At 35.4% G+C, this 27,876-nt stretch overlaps 1 protein-coding gene across 4 annotated transcripts in view; it reads right to left on the bottom strand.

The window, feature by feature from the left end:
- Positions 1–24: 24 nt before the first annotated feature.
- ITCH (itchy E3 ubiquitin protein ligase) overlaps positions 25–27,876 on the bottom strand; it is a 63,695-nt gene continuing 35,843 nt past the window's right edge. For 3 of the 4 annotated variants that reach the window (XM_076352492.1, XM_076352490.1, XM_076352493.1), the window contains 19 exons: positions 26,331–26,373; positions 24,080–24,249; positions 22,635–22,869; positions 21,241–21,336; positions 19,747–19,921; positions 18,696–18,762; positions 16,700–16,784; positions 15,177–15,305; positions 14,436–14,508; positions 13,395–13,466; positions 11,214–11,302; positions 10,384–10,543; positions 9,981–10,114; positions 7,750–7,890; positions 5,831–5,951; positions 4,955–5,059; positions 4,627–4,723; positions 4,182–4,254; positions 25–3,496 (listed from right to left, as the gene is read on the bottom strand). In XM_076352492.1, coding sequence (XP_076208607.1) covers positions 3,397–3,496; positions 4,182–4,254; positions 4,627–4,723; positions 4,955–5,059; positions 5,831–5,951; positions 7,750–7,890; positions 9,981–10,114; positions 10,384–10,543; positions 11,214–11,302; positions 13,395–13,466; positions 14,436–14,508; positions 15,177–15,305; positions 16,700–16,784; positions 18,696–18,762; positions 19,747–19,921; positions 21,241–21,336; positions 22,635–22,869; positions 24,080–24,249; positions 26,331–26,373 — 2,165 coding nt within the window. In that variant the 3' untranslated portion in view covers positions 25–3,396. The remainder of the gene's footprint in view (positions 3,497–4,181; positions 4,255–4,626; positions 4,724–4,954; positions 5,060–5,830; positions 5,952–7,749; positions 7,891–9,980; positions 10,115–10,383; positions 10,544–11,213; positions 11,303–13,394; positions 13,467–14,435; positions 14,509–15,176; positions 15,306–16,699; positions 16,785–18,695; positions 18,763–19,746; positions 19,922–21,240; positions 21,337–22,634; positions 22,870–24,079; positions 24,250–26,330; positions 26,374–27,876) is intronic. The other variant, XM_076352491.1, reaches the window with a different exon arrangement.

Here is a 27,876-nt window from a genome sequence, read left to right as displayed (position 1 = left end):
CAGAAGGAATAACGACGAGACTACCAGCTCTTTAAGTAGTTTTATAAAAGTATTTGACTTACTGAGATACTGTTACAGTTACCTGAGTATTTGAAATTACAATGCAAGGAAATTTCAACAATGAATTTCAGTACAGTATTTTACAATCCAGTGCTGCTGATCCCAGTTTATATACGAGTTCACTAGAGCACATACACACAGTGATTCTTGAAGAAAATTAAAAGACACCACAAAAAGGGGGCTGGAGATACCAATGTAACAGAGAGAGTTGAGATTACAAATCCAGTGCAGCATGTAATAAAAATGCAAACAAAAAAAAATTAAACAAGCATTTTTTTTTTGTTTTACTTTTCTCAGAATCATAAAAAAGCTTTTTTATTTTTTAAACACAAGCAACTGGATTAAAAAAAACCAGACAACTTCCATACTAGATCAGATGAAGACATGACGCATTTACTGTGCATTTCATTAGTATATTAACATCTCCTGAGCTACCCAGAACAATAAGGCTTTGTTAATTCTTAGATCAGCGGCTCAGCATTTAATATTCTCATGTCATTCTCATAAGGCAAAATTCTAAATAAATGTTATTTTAATACTTGAAAATTAGGATCAATTGACAGTTGCATATGAATATACATTTGTGACATACTATGAATTTATGCAGCTCAGCCTGCGAAATCAGCTGAAGTAGTGGGAGACAAATTCATTAATCTCTGCTGAAAATCTTACTTGTAAGTCCAATTCATAACAACTCATTATCTGGGATACCAGATGCTGCGGGCTCATCCACATGTTGATTGCACCACATTCCCCATAAAGAACAGAAAGGTGCACCAGTGGCTTATATTAATTCCTTTTTATTTCTACACAACATGCTGTAAAAATTTAACAAATTTGTTAGCATTCACAATGCTGACAGAGTAAAATGCCTAAGTAATCTTAACCTCTGACTTCAGAAATATTGCCAATTTAACACAGTAAAGTTGCTTTAAATATTTTATATTTTGGCCAAATCCAATGTTTCACAGATTCCCCCCCCCCCCCCCATGAATTCTTTATTTGCAGTATTTTAAAATCATATCTGGTGCTTGGGATATCCAGCCCCCTTTCCCCCATCCTAATACAGCAGAAAAGACATATAAACATGCCATTTAAATTAAAGAAAGAAAAATGGAATAAGTGGAATCCCAGACTGCAAAAATATATACAAGCATTTACCTTTTTCCTGAACTAAACATTTCAACCATAAAAATATTAAACAGCCATACCCTATAGAACTAGGGCTAAGGCTATTTCAATTATAACTATTCTTTATTTTAAAAATATAGGGCTGAAAGCCTTCTGGGTGATATTTATACATTAACAGTATTTCTAGGTTCCCTACATGAATCATAAAGCATTATGCAGAACACAGACTATTTTTCATAGCTTAATCTTGCATTATCTTGCTTAATTTAATCTCTCTTGTAAATATGTTAGATAACTACATTTCATCGTAAGAATTAATATAAACAGAAAGTATTTATAAGGCTTTTTTCCTCCTCATGAGCTGTATATTGTAATATATCCATCAAATGTTTTGAAGTTGGCAGATTTTCCTCCTGGTAAAACCATGAAGTCAGGTTAGTTCTCCCCATCAATAAAACTGTAAAAGAGGGTCATTTCTATATCATCAGAAACTCTTTTCCATGCCTGCCTTAGAATATGCATGACAAAAGAGCTATTCACTCTAAAGTCTAATCATTCTGCCTTCCAATAAGCATGTATCACTTTGTATGACCTGAAAAACTCTTGAAGTCAGTTAAAAACTGTAGCGTCGTAGTTCTTCTTAGGCCTGAATCAGTTTTTCCCTCATATAGTTTAGACAGAAGGGACAGCAGGAAAGAAATATTCTTTTCAACACTGGAGGTTCAGTTTTAGTTTCCCACTGTCCTGTTTCAGCTCCAATATCTAGAAGCCTCTTAAAAACAGCTCCTGTCCCAACGCTTTGAGCTGCGGTTATGCTTTAATATGTGCTACATGCTATTTCATGTGTCGTCTCTTACTATGGCTAACAGCTCATCTCATTGAGGTTTGCTTTCCTCCCTTCAGATAGGGAAAGAGCTGACCATACCCAAAAAGTGCATTCAGTCCAAAGGAGCAGTAAAATGCAAAATGTTATTGTAAACCAGAAGAGAATTGAATATTATCAGATTCTAAAAGAAAGTAAAAGATGTTATTAATCCAATAGGAACTCACTACAAAAGTTACTAGCTATAAGCAGCTTAGGGCGAATTAGCTTAGAAACCTCCCCAAAAAACTTTAGTTTCAATTTTTGTAGAACTATTTACTGATGCTCCAGCTTTTCAAAAATCTGTAATCCGTGTCTGAACTTTCTAATCCTCTTAGCCTTAGCCAGTATCGTGTATCAGTTCATTAGCAAAAATGATAAGTATTATCATTTTCTGAATCCAGTTGTTTTGTTCTTCTTCCTGAGAACCCAATAAAGTCTTCAGAGCAAACTGACTGCAACATGTAAGAATAACACTGAGAATAATGTCCATTAACACTTTTGACAAGAAACATCAGTCTGCAAACAGGAATCTAAATGGAATCAGTGCAATCCCAGGTGGTCTTGTCTTTTGCAAAACAAGTGAAGTACCACAGTGTTAACATTGATTTAAAAGTTAAATGTGTTACACAGAAAAAGATCAGAATTCTTCTGAGGGCACGCAGAAATGTTCCAACAACTTTGGGCAGGTGTCTATTTTGCTGAAATCAGCAAGATTGGGGAAAAAACAAAGCAAAGCTATGCCCTGGATTTGTGCCACAGTTTGACATCCCCTTAACAGCAGCTTGAGTCCAGCTGGCATGTGAGCAGACTCCAGGCGGGGAAAAAACAGTCTGGCCACACTTGAATTAGAAAAGAGCTTAAGCAATGAATTTGCTCACGGTACGCAGAGGATGGTTACAAGCTGGCTCTAATAACACTGCTGTAAAGAGGCTTATGATGATGCTGCAGCATTGCAGCTACCAATGAACTTCCCAGTGCATCAGTAGCAAAAAATGCTACTAAAAAGGAAAGACAAAACTACCGTTAAAAATCTGTCAGTCATTAAGGACACATTCTAATTAATGAATGGTAAAACAAAGCAGAGCCCAAAGCTGTATTAAACCTCTACTTAGGTCATAATTAATTTGTAGCCATATCTGATTGCTCATTTGATTTCTGAAAGTGCTCAGTAGAAATCCAGAGTTAACGTGGATAAAACCTCAGGATAACATCCATTTACTTACACATTAGTATTGTTAAATAAATCCAAGTCAAGTCTACTTTACAATGAAGTGTGCAACAAGCAGAAGTGAAGAACATACATCGTGTTGAGTTCACATTCTTCAAGGTGCAAATTTTAGCTATTCTTGCCCAAATCCTTCTGTTTCTTCAATTGCAAACAGCAGCTTTTCCTTCAACTGCTCATAATTCTTATAGGGTGGAAGGTCTAAGCGATTGAAACTGAAAATAAAGAAAAAACTTAAGTACTGAAAAATAATTAAACCATCACAAAAAATCCATTATGAATATGGGTAATTAAGTTTTTTGCTTTGTAGATGGATACCTGGATTTATACCCTGTGAAAAGCTGACTACCGACATAAATTTATATATTTCTGAGAGAAAAAGTTACGAGTTCAAGTGCTTGAACAGTGACAATTTTCTAGAAATGCAGTGTACTTGGTAAGAAATTTCACTAACTTTTCCTAGTTGGTTAACTAGAGTCATCATTCGCATTTGAAATTTTAAATTTGTGTGTTTTTACTAAGCACTAATACACCTGAGGAACTGAGTAGAAGTTACCTTTTCTGTAGGGAAGAGGGAGTGTGAATGTGGTTACTTCACTATCAAGATGGAGTGTAGCGATAACAAAAGATCAATCCCAACCTCTTTAGACAGTACTGTTTATTACTTCAAATTTTCAGTAATACACAAATCCATGGAATTTACAATGGAATCTACTCCATGCCACAAGTTTTACAGAAGTTCAGCTATTATTCAACAACAAGGTTTATTGGTATAACTTGGTGTTTGCTTTCACACAGTCTCAACCATTTAAGTATATTACCCATTTACTAAAATCTCCAAGTAGATCATTGTCAGCAGAAACAGAACAACAGTAATATTCTGATTGGTTACATACTCACCAGGTATGACTTCTAGGTAACCAGTTCTCCTTTCCAACTTTTTCAATACAAAATTTTTGGGGTCCGTTGCTCCCTGTAACAAATTCAAATAAACAAGGCATAGGTCTAGCTACCTTTGTATCAGTAGGTAATACGTTACAACGGAAGTATGAAAGGCTTAAACATAAGACAAGATTACCACTACTCACACAGAAAAAAGACATCTGTCTTTCACTATACAACTCTGTCTAGATCAAAGTATGCACGTGGTGAAATGCATAAATTTGAAGTGATTTTTAAACTCAATACAACAGGTGTAAACACTCCCTCCATCTCTTTTTCCATCATAGCTCAAGTATATGCAGGAGTTACAAAATAGCATTCAATATAAAATTCATTAAAAATGTCCATAAACATATAACTTCGTTCTTTTAAAAAAATTATCTAACACATTATTAATGCATACCCATGAGGTCAGCAAATCCTCCCACTGGTAATCTGCATGTTCCAGTAACAAACTGCAAGAGTCTCATTCTCTTCTCATTATCTATTTCTTTCACAAACTGAAAAATAGTAATTGAAATAAACATTTAGGTATAGATTTGATATTCAGATTTTCACATCATCATCATCCATAGATTAACAAATTACATGACTGTTACGAATAGCTGGATCAGCAGTAACAATTTATATTTACACACTACAGATCTGTTCAATAATTGACTATTGTTTACTAAGCTGTAGCTGTGCTCTGTAACTTCTGTTGGTCTGAGAATAAAACAAAGTCTACAAACCTGCCAGAACCATACTATCTGTCTGCTGGTCCTGGTGTAGTGCCGGTAGATGGCATGCCTCTGCCAGTCATTCAAATCAATTTCTTGCATTCCACATAGAAGCACCTTTAGGGGAGAAAAAGGGAAATAAACATGCGAGTACAAGTTATGACTTTTCTTCTATGACTTCCCACATAGCAAAATAGAACATCAACTGCATCCATACTTAGAAGCATCTGCAATTACAGTATGCTAGTTTTTAATTTTAAACTTCATCCAAAACTTTTACAACAAAGAACGACGACTGCTCATGAAGTGTATTGGGAGAGGCCACAAAATAGAAAGCATCTGTGTCATGAAAAATTGAGTAATTGCTTGCATTTAGACATTCAAGCCAGGAACAGTTTATCATTGCCAGCCATACAATTCTCTGCTAGGAACAGGATGTTTTGTTTTTATCTTTTTAAATTGAACAGATGCTTCAGAAAGTGTAATTTTGAGAGATCAAAACCATCTAGAACCTGGTCCAGTTTATATGTGATCATCCATTACATATCTGGTTTTATCTCCCTTTCTGTCAAGGGAGATAAATTTTTTCATTGAATGAAAAGAATTCTTTGAACGCAGGCAAATCAAATTGCTGAGGATTACAAAAAGCAATTTGATAAGAAATTTCTACTGGCAGAATCTTAACCTTTAGAAACACGTAAGTAGGTTGCCAAGAGGAAAGCGAAGGGAAACACACTGATCAAATACTACTCCATAAAGTTTCCCTCATACTCCTTATAAAACAGAGTTATCAACCTTAGTGAGTTCTGCTCTTCAGACATAATAACTGGAGTTTAAGTATTTTATGTGTAACAACCTGGATCTAGCAATAGCCAAACAATGCTTTACCTCCAGTTCCTTGGCATCAAAATACTGCAGATACTGTTGTGGTAGAATTTCATTGAAGCCTTCAAAGAAAGCCTGTGTCTGCTCCTCAACTCCTCGGGAAAGTCTCCATTCTGCTACTAGCCTGTAAAAGAAGATACAGAAAGATAATTTAAATGGCCTGTGCTAACCCAAGTCCACATCTTTGTTAGCCTATTTTGAGATGAACTGTAAGCTAAGTTAAAAAAAACCATGGAAAATCTGGAAAGTTCTGGGGATAGAGCACTGTATCATTTTATTAGTAACCTTTACTCTGTGCAAATGATTTTGTTTTTTCTTTAAGTTCAAACCCTATGTTTCCAACATCCTGCTACGGGAAAGTATTTTAGACTCAAAGAGGAGGCAGCATCTATTCACTGATTATATTAATGAGAGCACAGCAGTCCCTAGGTATTTGAAGAAAGAAAAAAATACAGAGCTATATTTGTCTAATATTCTCCCCAGAAATCTCAGTCATTATCCATGAAAAGGTAAAAACTAGGTCAAGTTGTACTGGTGAAGATAAGTAGGACTGCTAGCTTACCAAGAAACGACTATGTCCATTTGGAAAGTTCCTTATTTGTTTCTGTTAATCATGAAACTTTGCTCTGTGGCAGAAACTCCACTCTCCATTAATAAAAGGGTGAAAAGCAGGCAGGAGACCCGAAGAACCTGAACCCAGGGAGAAGCAGACATTATGCTGAATTCAAGCCTAACCTGTCAGGAGAACTGGAGTCTGAAGGAGAGATGGCTATTTTCTGATTTCAATCCTAGAAACTTTGGGGACTTAAAGCAGGACTTGGAGTAAGACAAGAGAATATGAGTGAAGCTGGAATCCGAGCTCTCCCTGGGTTCCTAGAAACTAGAAGAGAATGGTTTTCTGCAGATCCTCCCTATTTTCAACCCCAATATTAACACTTTGCAAAACTGCAAAATGCCAGTATGTTTCTTCTGCAAATACTACCTTTTCTGTGAATCACTGAAACGTCTTCAGATTACTCATGCAATGAAAACAAAATCCATTCCCTTCTCCCTCACCCCTTTCTGTGAAAGAAGCCTTCACAGAACACATTGTAAGAAAGAGAGGAAAATTCTACTGTGCTTCAGTTTATTTTGTGCCTGCAATGTGTGACTTTTTTTTTTGCAAGCACATCCTCCAAGCTTGTATGTTGAAGTTCACACCCTAGAGCAGAGCTTATGTACTGCTGCACATTGAGGAAGAAGGGGATATTTCAGGACGAAGCAGGTCACTGTTCACATTTTTATTCTTTAATCGCTCTTAGGCTTCTTCCCTCTTAACCTATTGCTTTAAGACATTCTGGTACTGCAAACATAATCCTTCATTTATGGCAATAAAACTTATGATATCATTCATAACACTGTCCTGTTACAAATGCCAAGATCTAATTATACCATAAGACCAGTTCAGATAAAGCTAGTAGCAATCCCAAGTATCTTTGAAAAATAAGAATCATCACAAAAGCATCCAAAAATGTTCTTATGTTTAAAAAAAACCCCAAACATAAATGGCTGGGTAGAATATCAGCAGGCTATAAAGCAATATAATTCCAATAATAAACACATGCAACCATTTCATGAAATACCTGACATTCACATTTGTTGTCATGATGTTCTGCTAAACTTAAATATCTCTAGGGAAAAAGTGGACCTTCTACTAACTGTAATCTTTGGGAAAAGTGGATTTTAAAAACTGATTTCTATCAATATTCTTCTTTCAAATATGATATCCAAACAATTGCCACTTGTTGCCAATATCAGCAATTACTCAGAGACACAATTTCAACAAGGATTCAGATTACACAGTTTGGCAATCTTTTCTTACTAGAACTAAAGAAAGAAAATGACAGAGATAAGAGCATTTTAAAATCTTCATTTATTCTCACCTAATGTATTCTTCTTTGTTTTCTTCTGTGACCAGAATGTTGCTACCATTTGGCTTCAAATCATGGCTTTTGATTTCACCTAGAATTTCTTTATCAACTGAGAAAAACATTTCCAAGCCACACTCTTCAATATCATTCTCTCTGTAAGGAAAAAATATAATTTTAAATAACTGTGTCAAGACCTTGTACTCAGTAGAGGAGATGGGTATGAAGAACCTTAAGGAAAAAAGGTTTGGAGCTAAATAATCAAGATAAGGAAAATGTTCCTTACACAATAATTATGGTTTTGCAAGAAGTACTGACTCATTTTACCAATGTGCATACATGAATTGTACTCCTGATCAGAAATTTTTGATCAGTAGTACCCTTAAATTTACCAATCACAAGGCTGACAAACTACCTGCTGACTATGATCTGCGGAATGTCTATGGACTACCAAAACTTTTCAAGTAATGACATTTTCGCATATTTCACTGCATGATTGCTTCTTCTAACAGGTAACGTAAGGACTGTTAAAATGTAGCTGTCACTTGGTCAGCTAATAGCAGGTAAGAAGCAATTAAGAATGACTGCATGCTTAATGAATTATCTTCAACTCCAGTAAATTTATGGGACTATCTTGCAAGCATATACTAAAATGTCCCAAGCTCCTAAGTTAACAAAGTACAAATACTCCTGCTGAAGAGGAATTCTCTTGGAAATTTCAACATAGGAAGAATCTGTAGCCAACAAACGTTGCTCAAATAAACTCTGTTCTCTTTATAGGCGTTAATAGCCAGGAGACTAACAGGTACAACACTGTAATTTATATGTTGATATGTGATTCTGTAAAGTGAAGAATCACCTGCATATGCAGAAGTTTTGATGACAATTTTCCCCCAAAATAAAGTGCAAAATCAAGATATTTGTCCTGAACCATAACACAGAAATGTCAGTCTTGAAAACATCACTGTGGTTTATCTAGCACCGTGATGCAACAGTGCTCCTGAACTTGATCTTTCCAAAATACATGCTATTGCATGAAATCTCAGATGAGGAGGGAAGGCTTCAGATAGATGGATGATGAAATAAAATCACCCCTTCCTTTTAAAATGAAAGATACTCATGCTCTAGCTCAGTTTGAGCAGAGAGGTTTGACTAGATGACCTCTAGAGGTCCCCTTCCAAACTCAATGATTGTGTGAAATTTTCAAAATTGTGGGAATGAGAAAAATGGCCACCTGATAGAAGTGCCAAGAAATTCAAAACTACTGAAAGCTTCCTGAAAGTTGTGGAATTTGCTTTTTTGGTGAGGAACAATTTTTTTTTTTTTTAAACTGCTGGGAAAGGAAAATCGCCTGTGTTACTGAAACAAATGGTGCACATCAACCATGGACTACAACATCCTGGAGCCCTGCTATTATAAAATAAGTACAGAATTACAATGCTTTACATCTAAGGGGTTTTTAAAATTATTTCTTAAAATATTTTAAACACATAATTCCAAAATAATTATGGTCTACAAACTCCAGATCCTTTTTACTTGCTGCTCTCTGGAGAGGAATCTGCAAAGGAGTGGAGAAGGAGGACTCAAAAAGAGCGTGAATGTAGAATAGACAGAGGACTAACAATGCATACATGGAAGGCGATATGTAGGAATGGTCTTGAATCATTCAGCTTGGAGCAAAAAATCAAGGACAGCTAGAAAAATACATGAGCATTAACTTCTTTAAAGCATTAAACCTTCAATATTAACCTTTAAGTCAAATTTGAGGTATGACTAACAGAAGAATTATGTGGTAGTAAATAATAAACTACATTTGTTAAATTCATGTTATTGTAGCACTAAACTTTTTATGTTTTCTAACTAAACCAGGTACTAGAGAGAGAAACATTGATTTCTTTTAATCAGTTATCTGAAAAGTTTCAGTGGAATTTACTCAAGCCATTTTATTTGTAACAGTGTTCAAGACTGCCACATCTGTATAATGTCTAGCTAGATTTATTAAAAAACAGCAAAACTGGAATGCAAGATGCTGTGCGGAATATTCAATGAACCAGAAAGGCTTCTGCATTATCAAATTATTATTTGTGTATCTAAAATTAAGGTAAAAATTCCAGTACTGCTGTGCAATTGATATATTATACTTTCCAGTGGGGTTTTTAGTAATAAATTTACACCTACTTCCTGGCATAAGTGAAAATCAAAAACATTGTATTGCTACTTCAAGAACAAGATCAAGTCAAACTCACTTTACCCAGATGAGAGAGTTGTAAAACTCTGGGTCAACAGATTCTAAATCCTTGAGTCCTACTGGCTTGTTTAGGATACGTTTATAGAACGGCAGAGAGAAACCAGTGTCAATGAATTTCCCATGGAACAAAGCCTGAAGAACATGAAAACAGACAAAATAATGCAAAGGATGATTGAATACTTAATATGACAACATTCTGTACTTTGTACCAATGAAATTTGACAGCCAAAAAATATAGTAACTGCTAATATGCTGAATTAACTTATACCAACAGTAGTTCTATCCAAACACCTGATAATAGTTTCAACTCAAAAATGAATTGTTTAATTATCCATCTGATGGCATAATATTTATTTATAGGAAAATTACACGAGAGAACCTCCTTCTACTTTTGAACTTACCATGGCAATGAATCTTCCAATAAATCGGAAGTATTTCAGATGGTCTGGATTAATATAAGAGGCTGGGTTTATCTGTAAGCAGTAGTTATCTTTCCCTGCATATTCAAACAGGCAATACATTGGGTTCAAAACTTCATGTGACAACAGAAAGAACCATTCCCTGAAATCACACAAACAATAAAAACACATTTCAAAATAAATTAAATTAGAAATTACTTTAGCTAACTCATGTTGACTTCAGAACTTGTTGGCACATAGGTAGTCAATCTGACTTCTTTACCAGAAAGTATGCTAGACCAAACTGAAACCAAATTGAAACTAACACAAATTACAAATTAATATGCAAAGTTACAATGATACACAACTGTCAGTGGTTTGTATAAAACAACACCCTTATCTAAATGAGCAGATTAAAAGTCTACCACTGATTTAAACTTTAGGGTTTTAGGGAATGCTAATTAATACATGCACTTCTCTGTTACATTCCAGTAAAGACTTTTGACTTGAAAGTAGATTTCTATTCACTTTTTCAATAAACCTCTACTTTGGTATTAACGGTTGTGCTAAAGGCTTACTGTAGTTCAGTAAACTGTGCAATCTCTTTAATCACTGAGATGATGAAAGTAATTCCTAATGCGAATTGAAAATAATTTTATACAGTTTTAAGACATGCATACATCTTAAGGAACTGTCTTCCTCAGATATTCCAAGGAAAGATAAGGAATAAACTTCACTAATATTTTGAAAGCACTGCAGTTTAAGTATCTACTTTGGGGAAGTTTTCACACCAACAACTTGCAGAAAGAGATTGCCATTTCAGTTTAGTTTACCTTGCAACACCTCCATAATCTAAGCCTTCTTCACCAGGAAAAATAACCCATAAACGTCTCCGTAGATCCTGAGGGCTGAAGCTCATTATCTTAGTAAAAGAAAAACAATCAATTCTTTTTAAGAAAACAGCTATAAGCACTGGCTAGACTTATTACTATTTGCTATCAAGCAATGTAGCATTTAGTAATTCAGACCATAAAATGAACTATGTGAAGTACCTGCTTATGGAATGTTCATGGAATCTGAAGCGTTAGTGCAAACCTATTTCCATAGATTAAAAAGTAAAAGATGTAAAAGAAAAAGAAATAGTCACTCTGAAATTAAAGACTCGGGATACTTAGGTGAGCAGCCTGTCTATAAGTATATGACAGAAATCCAGCAAATAGTTAATGGGCCCACAGTGAGTAAATTTGATATTTGTTGAATACCATACTGAATGGTATCCCAGTTACAAGTAATGAAGAGACATGATCAAGGACTCAAAGAAATAAATTAGAAACAAAACAATAATAAACATACATTATATATTTTTTCATTTTACTGCTTCATCTCCTAAAGAGGATAATAAAAATCTAGCTGGTTTGTTTTTTAAAAGTTAGGAAGAAGTAGATGTTAAGGAACTTTACTAGTGCTGGTTTTAATACAATGACCAAATTTGTAATTATGCTGATTTGGTCAATTGTCGGAGGTTTACATAAAGAAATTTCACGTAACACTTGTGTGTGTCCAAGAACCTGAAGTTTTTGTTTGCAATGAGAGGCACAGAATTTGGGTCAAGATTTGCATCTTAAATTCTCTCCTAGATGTCTGTAGTAATCATCACAAAAAATTTTATAACCCCAACAGAGATATCTGAAAATGATGAATGACTAACAAGTATAGAAAATTAACTCAGGTCTTTGCAATTATGTCATCTAAATTATTGATAAGGCATGCTGTTTTACTAAGGAAACCTAGGTTTGCTGATTTGTACATAATTACATAATCTATCTCTTGATTCTTTCCAGTACAGTATAATTTTATTACCTCTACAGTTACTGTAAAAGGACCAAGTGCAATTTCAGAAATAAGGCTGGAGCTAACTTTCAGTTACAGGATTTATTTTGTCCCTTCTAACCCCTTTTATTTGAAGACATCACTGTTCCAAAAGAAAAGACTAGCCAACTGCACTCTTTGTTGCCTCTGCTAAGCCAGTTTACAGTAATTTGAACAAGAAAGCATTAATCCTTATTTAAGAATAGATTTGTCTCAAAACATACTATTCTTTTTGTTCAAATTTCTTGACTTGACACATCTGTGATAGTTCCTACAAGAAATGAAGCCTGAAGACATATAGGAAGATTAAAAAAATTCAGCTAGGTACAGAGGAAGCTAAAAGTTCCTATCTTCTTCAACAAGGTCTGCGTTTTCTTAAGTTACTTTTAAGTCAGAAAAATACAGAAGTGGCCAAGAGGACTATCTGCCAAGAGGAATTGTTCCGTGCACTTCCAAGCCTGTTTCTATGTATCTTATTAGACTGATGAAGAGCTGCTTTTGGCTTCAATTTAACAAGCAATGGGAGTGATTTAATGCCACAATGAACATTCAAAAAGTAAAAGTAAAATTCAAAAGCACTTGAAAATATTGTATAGGAACAATTTTTAACCATGGTTTAGGTCTATAGGCATTAACAAGAATTTTGCTACTAATAATCTAAATAGAATTAATAATTTTGGGGGTTTTTTAACCATTTCATTACTTATTTAAAGACACATAACACCCAGACTAAGATCAACTTAATGTATTTTGGTACATAGCCCATGCTTATATAACACACTGTTAGGAAAAATGTGCCAACAAACATAAGCACAACATGAAAACTTCCTGAGAATGGGCAGCTGTTCTGCCACAGCGCTCCCCTCAAAATTAACTCAGATTTTAAAGAACTCTGAGGAAAAATAAAAAATAAAATTCACCTTCTCTGTCAGATGAATCAGTCTTTAGAGCCAGAACTTCACATTTTAGCATGATCTTTTAATATATAAGTATGAATGTATCCTAACTATTAAACTAGTATTTTTTTGTTAAGTCTCACTTAAAATAACATTAGCAAGACGTCAAAGGATCAAGAATGACACATGACAATAAATTTAATCAACTCAACTTTTCATGCCCACTACTAACATGTTTTAATACAATACCTGTTGAAATGAGTCCTCGAATAATGTTTTTCTGCTGACTGTAATCTTTATGTGTTGGGGCATTGCCAGTTGCTGAAATGAAATTTTTTAGAGGTGAAGTGTACAATCACTTAAAGTTTCTAATACTGAGTTTGGACTGTTACTTGTTATATATATATTGTTTTAAGAGGTACAGTTGAATTTCAGTAATCCATATAAAAAACCCCCAGTAATCGAGATATTTGAATTGTAATTTACTCCAAGAACAAATTGCTTCCAATACTGATATCTACAGTGAGCTATACATGCCTCCAGATCCTGCTTAGAACAGGTTCAAATACTGTACTCTTATAAGACATCGGAAAACATTAAGATCAATAACATATTCTAAGTCAGCCAGGCTTTCTACCCCAGAATTTAATAAAAAATTAGAAAATCTGGGTTATCATGCACAAAATTCAAAGTGAAAAATTAGGCTAGTCTCTCTGCTATTTTTCAAAGGATAATTCATTGACTCTTGAAAACTGGAACTTTTAAACCTAAGACTTTTTCCTAAACACCAAGTTACTTAATCTTTTGATATAAGAGTTTAGAGGACCAAGACTGACACACCGGAATTTGGTATTATGTTAGAGCACACTAACATGCAACACAGTATATTCTTCAATGTTTAGACATGCATGTTTGTGTCAAATACCCTGCATTTTTTTCCAGAAGTATGTATTTGTGCAGAAAGTAGATCTTGTATTAACTATAAAAATACTGTGCCTCCATATATTCCCTTATTAACAGCAGACAGAAAACACTATTCTGAAACCCACCACTTAAAAAAAAAAGAGTAGCTATACTGATGTTTCCCTTTATTCTAAGAAGTTTTAAAGCCATAGCTTTAAAGCTTACTGAGTTTATACAAGTCTTGTATTTACTCCCTCCTAATTTAACTCACATTTAACCTTGAAGTAGTTTGATTACCTTTACTTGCAAGGCATTGAAGAGTTCATTTAAAGCATGTAAGCAAAACCCAAAAATGCAAACAAATATTCCCAAGAAATGAATCCGTACCTGACACCAGAATCTGAAATAATGGACCTTTGCCTTGAAATCACGCACATAAGCTATCTGGGGTCCATTGTCTCTGGAACCAAAGGAGAAAAAAAAAATGAATTTCAAAAGTGTTTTTGTAATTTAAGTAAAAGCCTGCAAATGTATTAGTTATATAGTTGTATGATTTAGTTGGCTATTGAGTTGGAAGATTCTTATTCACATTTTTTTATTTTGGGGTGTAATTTTCTTGTTTTTAAACAAAGAAAAAAGATCTTCCTTTGTAAATTGTGGAGTGCATACACAGTACTTTTTAAACAGTATCTGATTATTAACTGTAAAAAAGATTCTAACAGTAAGGATGGAATGACATTCAGTTAATTTAAGTTGGGAGTTAAATTCTGGTTTTAACTCCATTCTGGTTCCTAAAAAATCAAAGAAAGAAAGGTCTGAGTGTAGTTTTAAAAAGAAAGACTACTAACTGGAAGGAATGGATCTGGTCATCAACAGTACTGATGAAGCTCCTCCATTACCCTCAAATCTTATATACTACTTGGCAAGAAGGATTCTGAGGTGTTCAAAACACTGCCTTCTTCAGGGACAGTTATCAGTGGATTAAAAAAAACAGAAAATTAAGAAGCATTACTACATGTAAAACTTTCTGCATAAAAAAATGTGCGAAGAGGAAAAAAAACAACTTGCAAAAATGACACATGCTAAATTTCATTTTTGGAAACTTAGTATAATGTTAAAAACACTTACAGAGCAGACTTGCCCGTGCGGGGATCTATATATGTAGTGGTTCTTCTATTGTGATCCACAAAATATGGAATACCATCCACAGTAAATCGCATTTCCCAGCCCTCTGGTAAGGGTTTCTCATTTAATTGACTATGGAGACAAGAAAATATATGGTAACTGATCAACTTAATGTATTAAGTCAATTGAACAATACCTGAGACAGTAAAATTTTTGGCAGATCTAGAAAAACTATGGCTTGAGAAACTTTACATTCAGTATTTATTCTGCCTTTTTTTCCTCTTAAATTTTCATATCAGCTCTCAATTAGACCAAAATGACTGTTTTAATAAACATTAGCTCATTTGGCTGCACTACCTGGAATGACAGCTAATAGAAACTTAAGGGAAAAATGTAAGCGAAGTTTATCGATGTTTCCTCCACTTAAACAACAGAATTTTATCTTCTAATTATTAGGTTTTTACTCGAAAACTGACATGATTTTAATAAGTAGCTTTTGGTACCTCACGTATAATCACAGTAGCCAAAAACTTAAGAGTTTCAGAATGACAAAAATAAAATAAAATGCAAATACTGATCTTGTATAATTTTTCGACAACTTCCAACTCAATTTTGGTATAAACAAAAAGAGATCTCAATATATTTGGAAGACCTGAGTAGTATCACTCCAAAGTGCTCTCAGAGTGACTTCCCACCATAGAACTACATTGTAGGACCACATTTCTAGCTGTGAAGCCAGCACATTTTGTTGTTGGGTTGTATTAAGAGTAATAGTGTTCTCCACACAGTCAGCTGCTGCAGACGTGACTGGGATGGAAAAGTCATCTCTGGCTACAGCTATTACCCCTCTACACATACTAGACTATTCCACTCCCCCTCCTCTTACTCCTGCTCTATAGAGGACAGATGAAGTTGCTTCACCAAATGGAAATTTTCAGCTCAAACAAGAGGAGTTGGGACTGAACACCCTTCACCCTCAATTTCCTGCCTACATTCCCTACCTCAGAGTCAGTGACCAGAGACAGAAATAAACAGTACTCCCATTACTTTTAGTAGTGCCTCAAGTTCTCTTTCTGTCTCCCCCCCCCCTTTTTGAAAGGTGTGAGGAGGGGTGCTGCAGTTTTTCAAGTTTGCCTTCTTTCTGTCTCTTACCTATTGACTGTCTAGGAAATAATCAAATTCTTATTCAGGATCCTCTGCACTATCCCATCACCCTGTGAAAGAAATCCCTCCCTTCCCCAGTGATACAAATGTTTAGACATGCATGTCTTATAAAAAGAGTAGGAGCTGTTCTGGGAATGAACTTACTGCTGTTGACCAAGACTTTCCTGGTAATTGTACTATTACTAGGTAGTATTTTGACAGTTTCCATTTTGGCTAGTACCTTTTAATATTTTAATGGGCTGTCTGAACTTTGTGTAGGACAGTCCATGTTTCAGCTGTGAGCAGCATTTCCTAGCTCTCAGTCTCACTACTTTGTTACATTTTCATTCCAGACTTACATGAAGCTGCAACTGATTTCTTACCCCTGACTCCTGGGATCCTCCCACTGAGTGATTCGTGTGTTGTGATTGACAAAATACACTCTGCCATTGCTGTCAGTTCTCTTTTCTGAAAAGATGCAAAAGGAAAAATTTCGGTACCTGCTTAATGTATTGCTGAGACTACATCAAATAAAATAAATAAAATCAATCAACAGACCCCGCCACAGCCTCTACTGTCTTCAGGTTTCTCTGTACCTCCTTTGACTTAGTATCTTTTCACTTTCATTGACATTATTCCTTAATAGGCTACTCACAAACAGGAACCTGTCTTAATACTACTGACTGCTAATAGCCAGACGAAACTGCACCATCACCAATCCTCAGTGAAAAGCTGCACTTAATAGTGTTCATAGGTAAGTTCTTTGTATCTCAATTCTTACCCTGAAAAGTTCAGCTATCTCTACCTGCGCTGCTTATACCAACAATCCTGACCACAAGAGAGATTCTGGGCATCATAACAGCAATATAAACATTTGCGTGAAGGAAGTAGCTCATCACAGGAGATTTACCTTCATTAGATCTATTGGCCTACTGTTTGCACTTTTTTAAAAAGTTTTTTCATTATTTTTGCAAGTTAAAAATTTGTATGGATTAAAATATTGATGAAGTTGAAATTTCCGTCTTAACATCCTTTACTATGCTATTTATTTTTCAATTGTAGGAAAAAATTAATTGGAAGGAAGATACAGTGTAAGCTGTTTTCTCCACAGGAAATTCCAGCTGCTTTGATTATTGTGACATACATTACAAGCAATACAGACAGTAAACACAAAATAGGTAACAGATGTATACACAATTATCAAGAAAGTACAAGGGCTTCATATTCAAATTATGAGCAGGGAATAAAAAATGATCAATGCAGTTTCCAAGAAAATACATTTATATTTTCTCTCAGATAGTTTAGTGTATGCCCATGATTGAACAAAGCTTATGATAAATGCCCCGGCTTGGTCTTCTGTACCATTTTGCAGCCTTTATGCAATTTTTATTTAGTGTTCCAAAAGAAATACAGAATATAGAATACAAATTATAAAAACAGGCCAAAATCCAACTACCACAGGTAAAAAGCTTCAGTTTACAAGAGGAGTCTGGAAGCAGACACTTGTCTATGAGAGTTACACTGATAGCAGAATTCAACACGATGTGGAAACTCAGTTTTGTTGTTTCCTTGGCAATGGAAAGCCTAAAGAACTTTCTTTGAAATGTTATATATGTAATGCAACAAAGCACAAGTGTGAGGAACAACAATTCTATGGCATGAAATTGCATCAATACCAGAACTAAAAATCCAAATAGTTATGTTTGAAAAACAGACGAGCCAAAAGTCCAGGTCTAACTCTGCCAAGTAATTACTTGCTTTAAAATTACACAATCTGAGAACTTTGCCTGTGTATCATGAAACTTGAATTCTTGTATCTGCTTGATAGTCACACCAGCAATTAGTTTTACACTTACATTTTTGTAATCCCCCCCAATTATATTAATTGTAAATTGTTAACCCTGTAAAGTACAAAAACAAATTTATTCCGGGGAGAGGGGCAAGTCAAGAAGTGGTTAGTTGTCATTATAAAAAAAACATTTTCAGACAAACAAAACTCTCCAAGAATTGGCTTGGGGAGGGATTTGGCAGTCTGATTTAGAGGGGATTTGGAGTCTGATTTGGCAGGAATGGCATGGTGGGGGGAATCCTGCCTAATGAAAGTGGTAAAAAAAGGATGACAGTGTGAAAGAAGCTATTGTGATAGTTACAGGGAGTAAACCAGAATACTTCGTAGTTTCTAATCTACTTTGAAACTGCACATCCTTGTCAGGACTCTGTTTTAGCAGCACATTTGATAAGATTTAATTTTAAAAGATATTTAATCCAGATTTTCATTTTTAAAAAAATAGGCTAGAACAGCTGACAAAATAATTTGTCAGAAGTATACTTTAATGTTTAATTACATTGCATTATGAAACACTTTCAAGTCAGTCTTACCCCATCCATGTGGCAGAGGGCCAAGTGGATCAAACTCTTTGTTCTGTGTGGATGAAAAGTCCTGGTTCTGCAAGTCACAAAACAAATGGTGCATTAATGACTAGTCATTTGCTTTCCAGATGTTCTACCATAGCCATCATGAATTATTGAAGTAAATGTATTTTTGTTAATGTTACATATAAGCAAAGATGCCAACAATTTATTTTTCTCCACAGAGAAGGCCTATTTTACAGACCTTGGCATGCTTAATTATCTACAGTGCCAAGAAAATAATTATTCTTTGTTTAGTGCCCCTGCCTACGCAGAAGGAAAATTAGTACAGTAGCACTCAAAACAATCAGAAAGCAAACCACTTCATTCCTGCATTCAGTACAGTTCTCCCTACCACCATTTATGAGGTCCATTTTTATTCTCTACACATATGGCAAATTTAGAACCTACACCATTCTTGATAAACTAGTAGCATGAGTTGGAGTTATCTAAAGTCTACTATTCATCAGAGGTAAACAATGGATTTAAAATTCTGGAAAGATTATTTTCAATTTCCCTGCTTTTATAACATTCATTGTGCGTATTTCGTTCTACCCAAAGCAGAAATACATGTCCTGTGAGCTTGCTTACCTTCCAGGTCTTTGGCCAAGCCAATACAAGACGCAATACAAATAAACCAGCTTATTACTAAGCTGTAGTTTGTTTTGAACCAATGGCTTTTATCAATATTGTACATAAATTTTATCAAAGAACACCACCTATATTCAGCTGACAAATAAAAAACCATTACATTGCATGTGCTGCCTGCAGTCATTGCAAGGACATGAACTGAGGTTACCAATTATTACTTCCTGCCATGCTACACACACAAAGATACTATATTATCATAAAGAATAAACCATACAAAGTCTGGTATCTTTATGGGAAAAGTCACCCACAAGCATGCCCAAAACCCAAATACATATATACTTTCAATATGCAGAAGAGAGATTAAAGAGTTGAAAATTTGAAAAAGATACCTCTCTTACTTAATCTTTATAGTCATCATTACATTCCTTACCCCATATATGAATCTCTGATTAAATTGCTGCATAGCTCCTTGAAGCTGACTGCGCTGAAGCTGCCACTGCTCATAATTTCGGACAGACTCTAATGTTGGTCTCTGCCATGTTGTTGTTCTAGTGAAGTGGTCAACATAATAAATTCTCCCCATGTTGTCCACTCGTCGCTCCCAGCTTTAAAAAAATTACAAGCAACAGTTCTCAGTAACACAATTTTAAGGGCTCAGAAGCACTTTTAGGCAAACAGGCAGTACGTTGGAAGTGGATATAAAGCATAGGCTCATCTGCAGACATTTTTTTCTCCTTTTACCCTCCATTAAAACTATGTAAGACCTAAAATTATTTTAGGTGACTCACGTTTGCTTTGTTGCATACTATACCAAGTCAGACTCATTCCATTTACTGTACTTTCAGGATTTTTTGAAATAGTTTAAGAGCTACACAAACCACTGTCAATACTATACTGTCATTACTGCATTTATGCCACCCAACCTGTAAGACAATAGTCTGCTGGTTTCTCCTAAAAAGACAGCAAAACCCCTGACAGTTTGTGCTGTAAAAGATTTCCTCACACCCTAATTTGGCAGAAAAGGAAGATGTGGGCATTGGGTTTTGGTTTGGATTTTTGGTTTGGTTTGGTTTTGGGTTGGGGTTTTTTTTTATTATTTTCAGTTCATATTAAATCAGTACTATTTACAAAACTTGAGTGAAAACACTACCATTCTGAATAAGTTTAATACACTAGTCAATCCTCTCAAAGAGTTCAAAATAGAGTATGACAGGTGTGTTCCCTTTATGAGACTATCTGCCAGTTTTTGTTCTTTAGCATCAAGTTCTCTTTACTGTCCCACGTTTTTACTTTGTAATTCTGAGGAGTGTGTGAACCACTTGAGTATGAATGAAGTGCAACAGAATAATTCTTACATTTTTCTTACATTTTTTAAAAAATAAGAAACATAGAACAAATATGAACATCGCTTCCACGTAGAGACTAACATCACTGGCTGTTCTGATGCTAGCAGCTGGAAAAGCCTAATAACCAAAGCTGTTTTATAAGAACATAGTAAATTAGCAGCTGGGAACCCTGAGACAAGATCAAAGGCCTGCAAACAGTAACCTCAGGATAAAGAGATAACCAAGGGCATTCCTGCTCAAGCTGATAGTTACCTCAACCCCAAAATACTTTTCTGTGGGTTTGGTTCTCTCTTACAGTTGGGGGTGTCTGCTGTCTTTAACTTAAATCCATTTCTCAGTAAAGATGCACTTGCTTAATCTTTGGCAGGAAATTCAGATTCTGTTTTTGACATTCAACTCTTTTCCATGCTATGTGCTATGCATTTTTGCAGAACTCCTTGGAGACAACCTGGAGCAATTGTTTGCACTGGGCTCACATTTCTATTTACAAACATGCTTTCTAGCTTTAGTAAACTGTCAGTCAACTTCTGGAAAATCCAGGCATATCCTAGACAATCATATGACTTATCCTGGCTCACCTTGGAGGAAGAGGCTCTGGCCGATCCCACGTTGTTCTTTTTTCAACATGATCTACATAGTATACTCGACCATGTTGGTCTACTCTTTGCTCCCAACTGAAAAGAAAACATTTTCATTTTCCTCCAATCAAACTACTCCAACCATTCATCTACAGTATAAAGATGAGAAGTGTTTGTTTTCATAAAATGCTTATTTCTAAATAAAATGCTTGAAGCTAACACTTGTTCACAAGATGCACCAAAATGCTGTACACAGTGGTACAACGTTCTTATTAACAGTAATTCTATGTCAACGAGAATACAAAAGGTATTCTACATGACCACCTTCAGTTTCTGGAAAACTGCAGCTAAAATTCAGGCCTACGCGTACAATTTTAGCAAGCAGTGAAGCAAAATTTTGTATTCAATATCAAGTATATCAATAACATGTTGAACAGAATCATCTGTAGAGCATAATCCCCTTTTAAAGTAACATTAATTCAATTTAAATCCTCAAAATATGCAAATTTTGCACAGATCACATATATGCAGAGTTCATCATAAGGGCACTGGTCATATTTCCTGCATATGCAGCATTTGGGATACTGACTTACCCCTGTATTTGCATCAAATGTAGTATCACAGGGGAAAAAAGCATGCTAATTTGCCATTTCTGTTGAAATCAAAATGGTAAAGCAACAACCTATGTTTTCAAGACTGCTTTTAGATTTCACAGTTATCCTGTGAGTAAGCAAGGTAATTCAGACCTCTCCTACGTTTTGGTTCAACTGCCTGCAAAGTAAGGCAGATATTTCACCAATTACACCATTCACATTGGGAAGCTTTTGCTTTCCCTCACTCAAAGAGTCCAGAATTTTTTTTTTTTTTTTTAATTTTTTTTTTTAAGTTTAGGATCTAAATGAGAGCTTTGAGGCAATAGACCAACCACCTGGCAAATTCCACATGTGCCTGAAACATAACAGTGTGCCCATGCTACTCCCAGGAGCTGCAGTATGACGTCCAAAACTTCACGACGTATCACAGATTACGTACTGCAATAGCAGCTTTTCTTCTACTTATCTATACCAGTATTTTACTACCTGACTTCATTCTAATTTGAAGACAGCAAGCTGTCACACTATTTAAAACTTCCGTATTTCACTGACATGGGAACGTATGACAAGTATCAAAAATATCTGAAAGATTAATTCTTCGCTTGAATAAACCATGCTTGAAGGCCTACCAGACAAAACAGTTATGAAAACCTCCAAATTAATATCGGGGTGGGGTGGGTGTGTTATGCAGCAAAAGGCAGATGTTATGAATATTTAGTTACACCTACTGTAAGCAAAATAAAGTAAAACCAGAAATGTCAGCACAAAAAAAAAAAAAAAAAAAAATCATTAAACTCATACCCAGGTGGAAGAGGACCTTGACTGACTGTAGTAAGTGCCTGAGGTGGAGGATTTACCGGCTGGACTTGTCTTGATACTGGAGGTGTGGTGAGTGCAGCAGTTGCAGGAGCTGTTGTTACAGCTGTTGCCCCCTCAGGGCTCTGTTCTGAAGATGTGTTTGCAGCTATACCTGCCAGTGATCCTGCACTGGCCCCATCATTTTCTGTGGATGTGGATGAAGGACCATTTACACTTGCTATGATGTCAGAGATATCAAAGACAGAAGAAAAAAAAAGCCTTTAACTGATATTTATCACCAATCTATTTTAGAAGTTGTAAAACACAAAAGTAAACATGCAAGAACTGGTATTTCAAAGTGCACGCATAGAGCCACATTTTACAACTTGCACAAAAACTAAAAAGCAATTTTGTCTCACTTTGTAAAAATGCTTTAATCCAAGAACTGCCATCAACAGCACAATTTTGATATTTCTGATAGAATAAATCACATTTACCAAAGCAAGTTGTCTGCATTCTGTAAACACTAAACAATTATAAACAAAAAACTACTTTCTTGCATTGATGAGTTAATTATTTTCCATTTATTATTTGGAAGAATAATTTAAGAGATAATAAGCATAAAATTTTCAGGAAGAGATTTGACATGCATGGAAAGAAATTATCAGAATGGGAGGGGAATACATACATTCTTTAAACGTTTTCAGTTTTTTCTGAATGTCATTTGGTGGGTGGGATTAAAAGTTGTATGTAAGTCAGGCGTTATTACTGAACTACACTGGATTAATCTTTTAAAGTAATTACTGTATCGCAGTTTCCCATCCAGACTCAGCATTTATCAATTGTAATAATGAGACTATTGAAACAGATTGCAGTGTATAGGGGTAAAGGATTTACCTTAAAAACAGCAACTAACTATTCAGGACTATTAGTCTTAAAGGTTTGTAGTTTTTAAATAATCAGATAAAATTAAAAAAAAAAAAATTCTATCCATTTCAGTGCAAAAGAGTAATGAATGTTTTAAGTGCTGCTACTTCACAGAATTTAACTGGAATTGTAGAAACAAATAACTAGTATTTCAAAACCCAGTATTATCGACTTGAGACAGTTCTGTGAGTCCTTCAGCAGATTTCATCTCAAGCCTCAAACTCAGCGGATGTCTTAGTGCAGTAGTAGCATTCACTTGTGTTCTTTTGGTCCCAGCTCCACTCTATGTAGCAGTATCACTGCAATCATTACTTAGCAGACATGGAAGCAAGAAATTTTTAAAAACAGGAACAATGATTAAACAACATGTACTGAAGGCAAGCTAAAAAATCGTCCTTCCGAAGTTATCTGCCAAAGAATTTACCATGAAAAAATGTAGTTAAAAATCAGCATCAGAAACAGCTACATTCATTCAAAGAGTGTGCAGCTTTGAAATGAATGCCTGGCCCTAGAATACGTACCAGCTACTGAAGTGGGTCTACGGGGAGTGGGTGGAGGTGGTCTAGAAGGCCTGGGAGGTCTAGAAGGTTTGCAGTTTCCATTTGTGAGTAATGGAGAATCACTGCCATTAACAGTCTTGTTTTCATTGGGAACAGCATCTTCACAGCTTTCAAAGCCATTTGAGTTAGTCCTTTTGCAGGAAAAGACAGAAAGGAGAACTATTCTAATAGTGTATGGATGCCATCAAACTTTATGGAAGACACTAGAATGTAACAGTCATGACTAGGTGAGATTCTTACATTCATCATAATTACAAAAAACTATACATCTGTACAAACATACTAAGAGTTTATCTCCTGAGGTATATGAAACCTCAACTGATGAAAAGGTTGTGAAATAGATGTATATAACATCTGTCACTCAAATTTCCTCTTCCATTTCCCAACTCGATACACCTGCCTTTAGGCCCAGGCTCTGGATTTTGCTGCTCAGCTATTTCCACCCATGAATTCCACTTGTCTCTAATGAGATGGGAAGCTAAGACCTGAAAACAGCCTGTGTGCATTTGCTCCACAGGGCTAGCATATGCTCAGAACACACAGAATGCTTCGAATTTTTAGAAAACTTAATTACGCATACACCAATTTCCCCCCTAAACTCAATTCTGGAAAGCACTGGAGAATTTAGGACTAAGCATTAAAGTTTTGACCAACAGCTATGAATATAAGCTTCTCAACTTTATAAGAATTAAACTAAATAGCAGTTCTCACCCATTCTGTACTGTTCAGTTACACCTAGCAGTGTATTATTCTGATATATTTGTAGCTCCTTAAGCAGAGTTACAGGTATCTACATCTTTACTTCTAAAGCATTTCATTTTCAGAATATGTTGAGCAAAATAAAAAGATTGTCAACTAAAATTCTAGTGGATTGACAGGTCAAGTACATAGGTCATCAGTAATAAAACCATAGGTTATGGTTTCAGCCCAGTACCTCTGAAATTACATTCCTTTAAATGTACACAAAATAAAAACCAGTAGGTAAGCCTAAGTACATCACAAGTCATAGAGGATCAAGTAGAATCATGGACACTTGACCTCAATATCATTGTCAAACACACTTTTGCTCTGTACCAGGTGTGGTGCACATAATTCATACCATACCACACCAAAGTAAATGACTGAAAGCGTGTACAAATCATTAATGATCTGAACTTTGTAAGAGCTATAGCCCAGGTTTTCCTCAGTCCCAGAGAGCATAGTGCTGCTGTTTGAACGTTGAAGTCAAAAGTGCAACCTTTTATCTTTAGTGTATTTGACCAGTTGGCTTAAGGTATAACAATGCATATCAAAACATTATTATACATGTAACAATAACCACTGCTAGGCATATTCCACATCATTTACATGATCCTCAAAATGGACCTTTAATGAACACCAAAACCCCCCACTGGTTGGTACTAAAACCGAATCAGCTATTATTACTATTATTATGATATTATTACACACTCAGGCATTCTGAATACCCAAGCACAGAAACATTCTTCTGAGCATGAAAAGGAAACAGAACAAAAATAAACTTTCATGGGAAGACTTTAGACAACATAGCTAAGAGAGTTATGATCTGTTAAAAAAAAAGTGAAATTTAACTTAGCTACTCCAGATGTCATCCAAGGGTGTTGTGCATTGTACAGACCCTTAAAATACTTGTAGTACTGGGAACTAATTAAAGTGACATGGTGCTCACTGCAGGTTAATCCACCATCAAGTATGGTCACACTTTTATCCTACCAAGCAGCAGGGTACATAATCCGATATCAACCTTAAAACACCGCAACTGCTAGACAGCTTTTGGTATCTTCTTAACAAAACTAAATACAATTCTGATACCTCCATGCTATAAAGCAAAACAGTGTAAAAATAACCAGCACCATTTACTCACCAGTGGGTGGGTTGTTTTTTTTTTTAATATATTTTACTTTGGTTAATCATTGGGAGAAGGATGAGGAACACAAAGGGGAAATAAACCAAAAGATCAGTCAGGTATGGAAGCAAACTGAAGCTAGAAGATGGGACTCATATGGAAAACAATTTAATATGTGAATGTACAATGGTACAGTGTTTTTGTTTAGGATAAGCTCAGATCTTAACAGATACCGTTGCAGGGCATACTTAAATTTTTCAATTGTCTTCTTTATAAAACATACAATTACTCTTTCAAAACTGCAAACACTAAAAGGCAGTATAAACAAAAAGAGGAAACAAGTCTTACCGTGTATCATTCCTTACTTTGGAGCTATCATTCTGTGTAGGACCTTAAATACCAAAAAGAAAAAGACAATAGAAGTAGAAGCAACATTCTGAATCATTTCCAAGAAAAGAAGCAGTCTTTAATGCTCACATTTCTTTCAAATGTGGAGGTGATATACTATGTGCTGCTTATCTACTGTCTTATTTCAAAACTGTATGCATTTTGCATGTCTATAAAGGGGTGTGTGTGTATACATTTTTTTAAATCACTGCCACTGTGAGTAATATTCCACCTTATGGAAGATATAACAGGGTATCATTTGACTGTATGAATATTCCCAAACACACACGGTTCAATAACATTGTCTCCTGTCTTTGTAGCAACATCGAACAGTGTTCTCCATTCTTCAAGTGGAGCTGGCTTTTCATATTCTCTCCCTTTTCAATGACGACAGGCAGAGCAGGAAGGGCAACAGCTTCTCTAAAATCTTCTCTCTGGTTGGCTAGCAAGCAACTGCAGGGGCTTTGTTTTCTAGGGCTCTCTAGCACAGACCCTTCCCTTTCTCTGTAAATCATTTAGCATAAAGGCATTCAAGCAGGTACAAAATATGGCTGCACTCCGAACAGAATTATAGCAGCTCAACCTAGATTTGCAAACATTTTGCAACTGCTTATTCAGCCAGCTTGGAAATATTTGCCTTTTGTGCCAACATTTGCAATACTTGAACATGCAGCACAGAACTGCTCATTCATGTAGACAGCACAAATACTTTATTTCCATAGAATTAAACAAATGTCATTAACAAAGAAATCAGTTATCAATTCTGATGGGAACTATGTACGGATCTAAGCCAAAGACAAGGATGTAGTCATGTAAAGGCTTATGATAATGTGCTGTTAGTGGGCTGTGCACAGAAGTGATTTTAATCCCAGAAACAGAAATCTTAACTTAAAAAGTTGCTCAATAAACAATGTATTTGCCTGTAAGTACCTTTAGCCTGTACAATAAGAATGCATTAGACTACTTTAAGATTAAACTCTTTCCTCACGTGCTCCAGTCCCCTGATTATCTGGGAACCCTCTGCTGAACTTCCGGCTTGGTATGTCAATGTCTGTCTTTACTGTCGAGCCCAAAACTGTATATAGTACTCAACTCCACTACCTGCATGCCTTTTTCTACTTGCTAGAACATTTTTCTCAGTAGGCAAATTTCAGGAAATGGAAGAAAGCACAGATGAAAACCAAATATTGCATAAGAGGAAAATTTGTTACTTTCACTAGGTATTTCTATCAACACACCTCAGCCCTGCTCTACAAGCCCCACACAATCCCAGCATTTGGCTTTTATTTACAAAAAAATCCCACACCATCAGATCATGTGATTGATCCTTTTAACAAGATGCAAAAAAAGATGGACTAAAAGCTTTAAGAAATAATGGTTACAAAGCTAGTGTGTTAATTCAATTTTCCTACGATACTTAGACAGAATTTCAAAGCAACTTCCTCTAGTCCTTTAAAAAAAACCCAGAATCCTAAAAATTGCCATTTAACTGCCTAGCTAGTTGCTA

Source organism: Aptenodytes patagonicus, chromosome 14, assembly GCF_965638725.1.
Source record: "Aptenodytes patagonicus chromosome 14, bAptPat1.pri.cur, whole genome shotgun sequence".
Lineage (NCBI taxonomy): Eukaryota > Metazoa > Chordata > Aves > Sphenisciformes > Spheniscidae > Aptenodytes > Aptenodytes patagonicus.
Note: the sequence above shows the minus strand (reverse complement) of the source record. Positions and strands in the feature narration are given on the sequence as shown.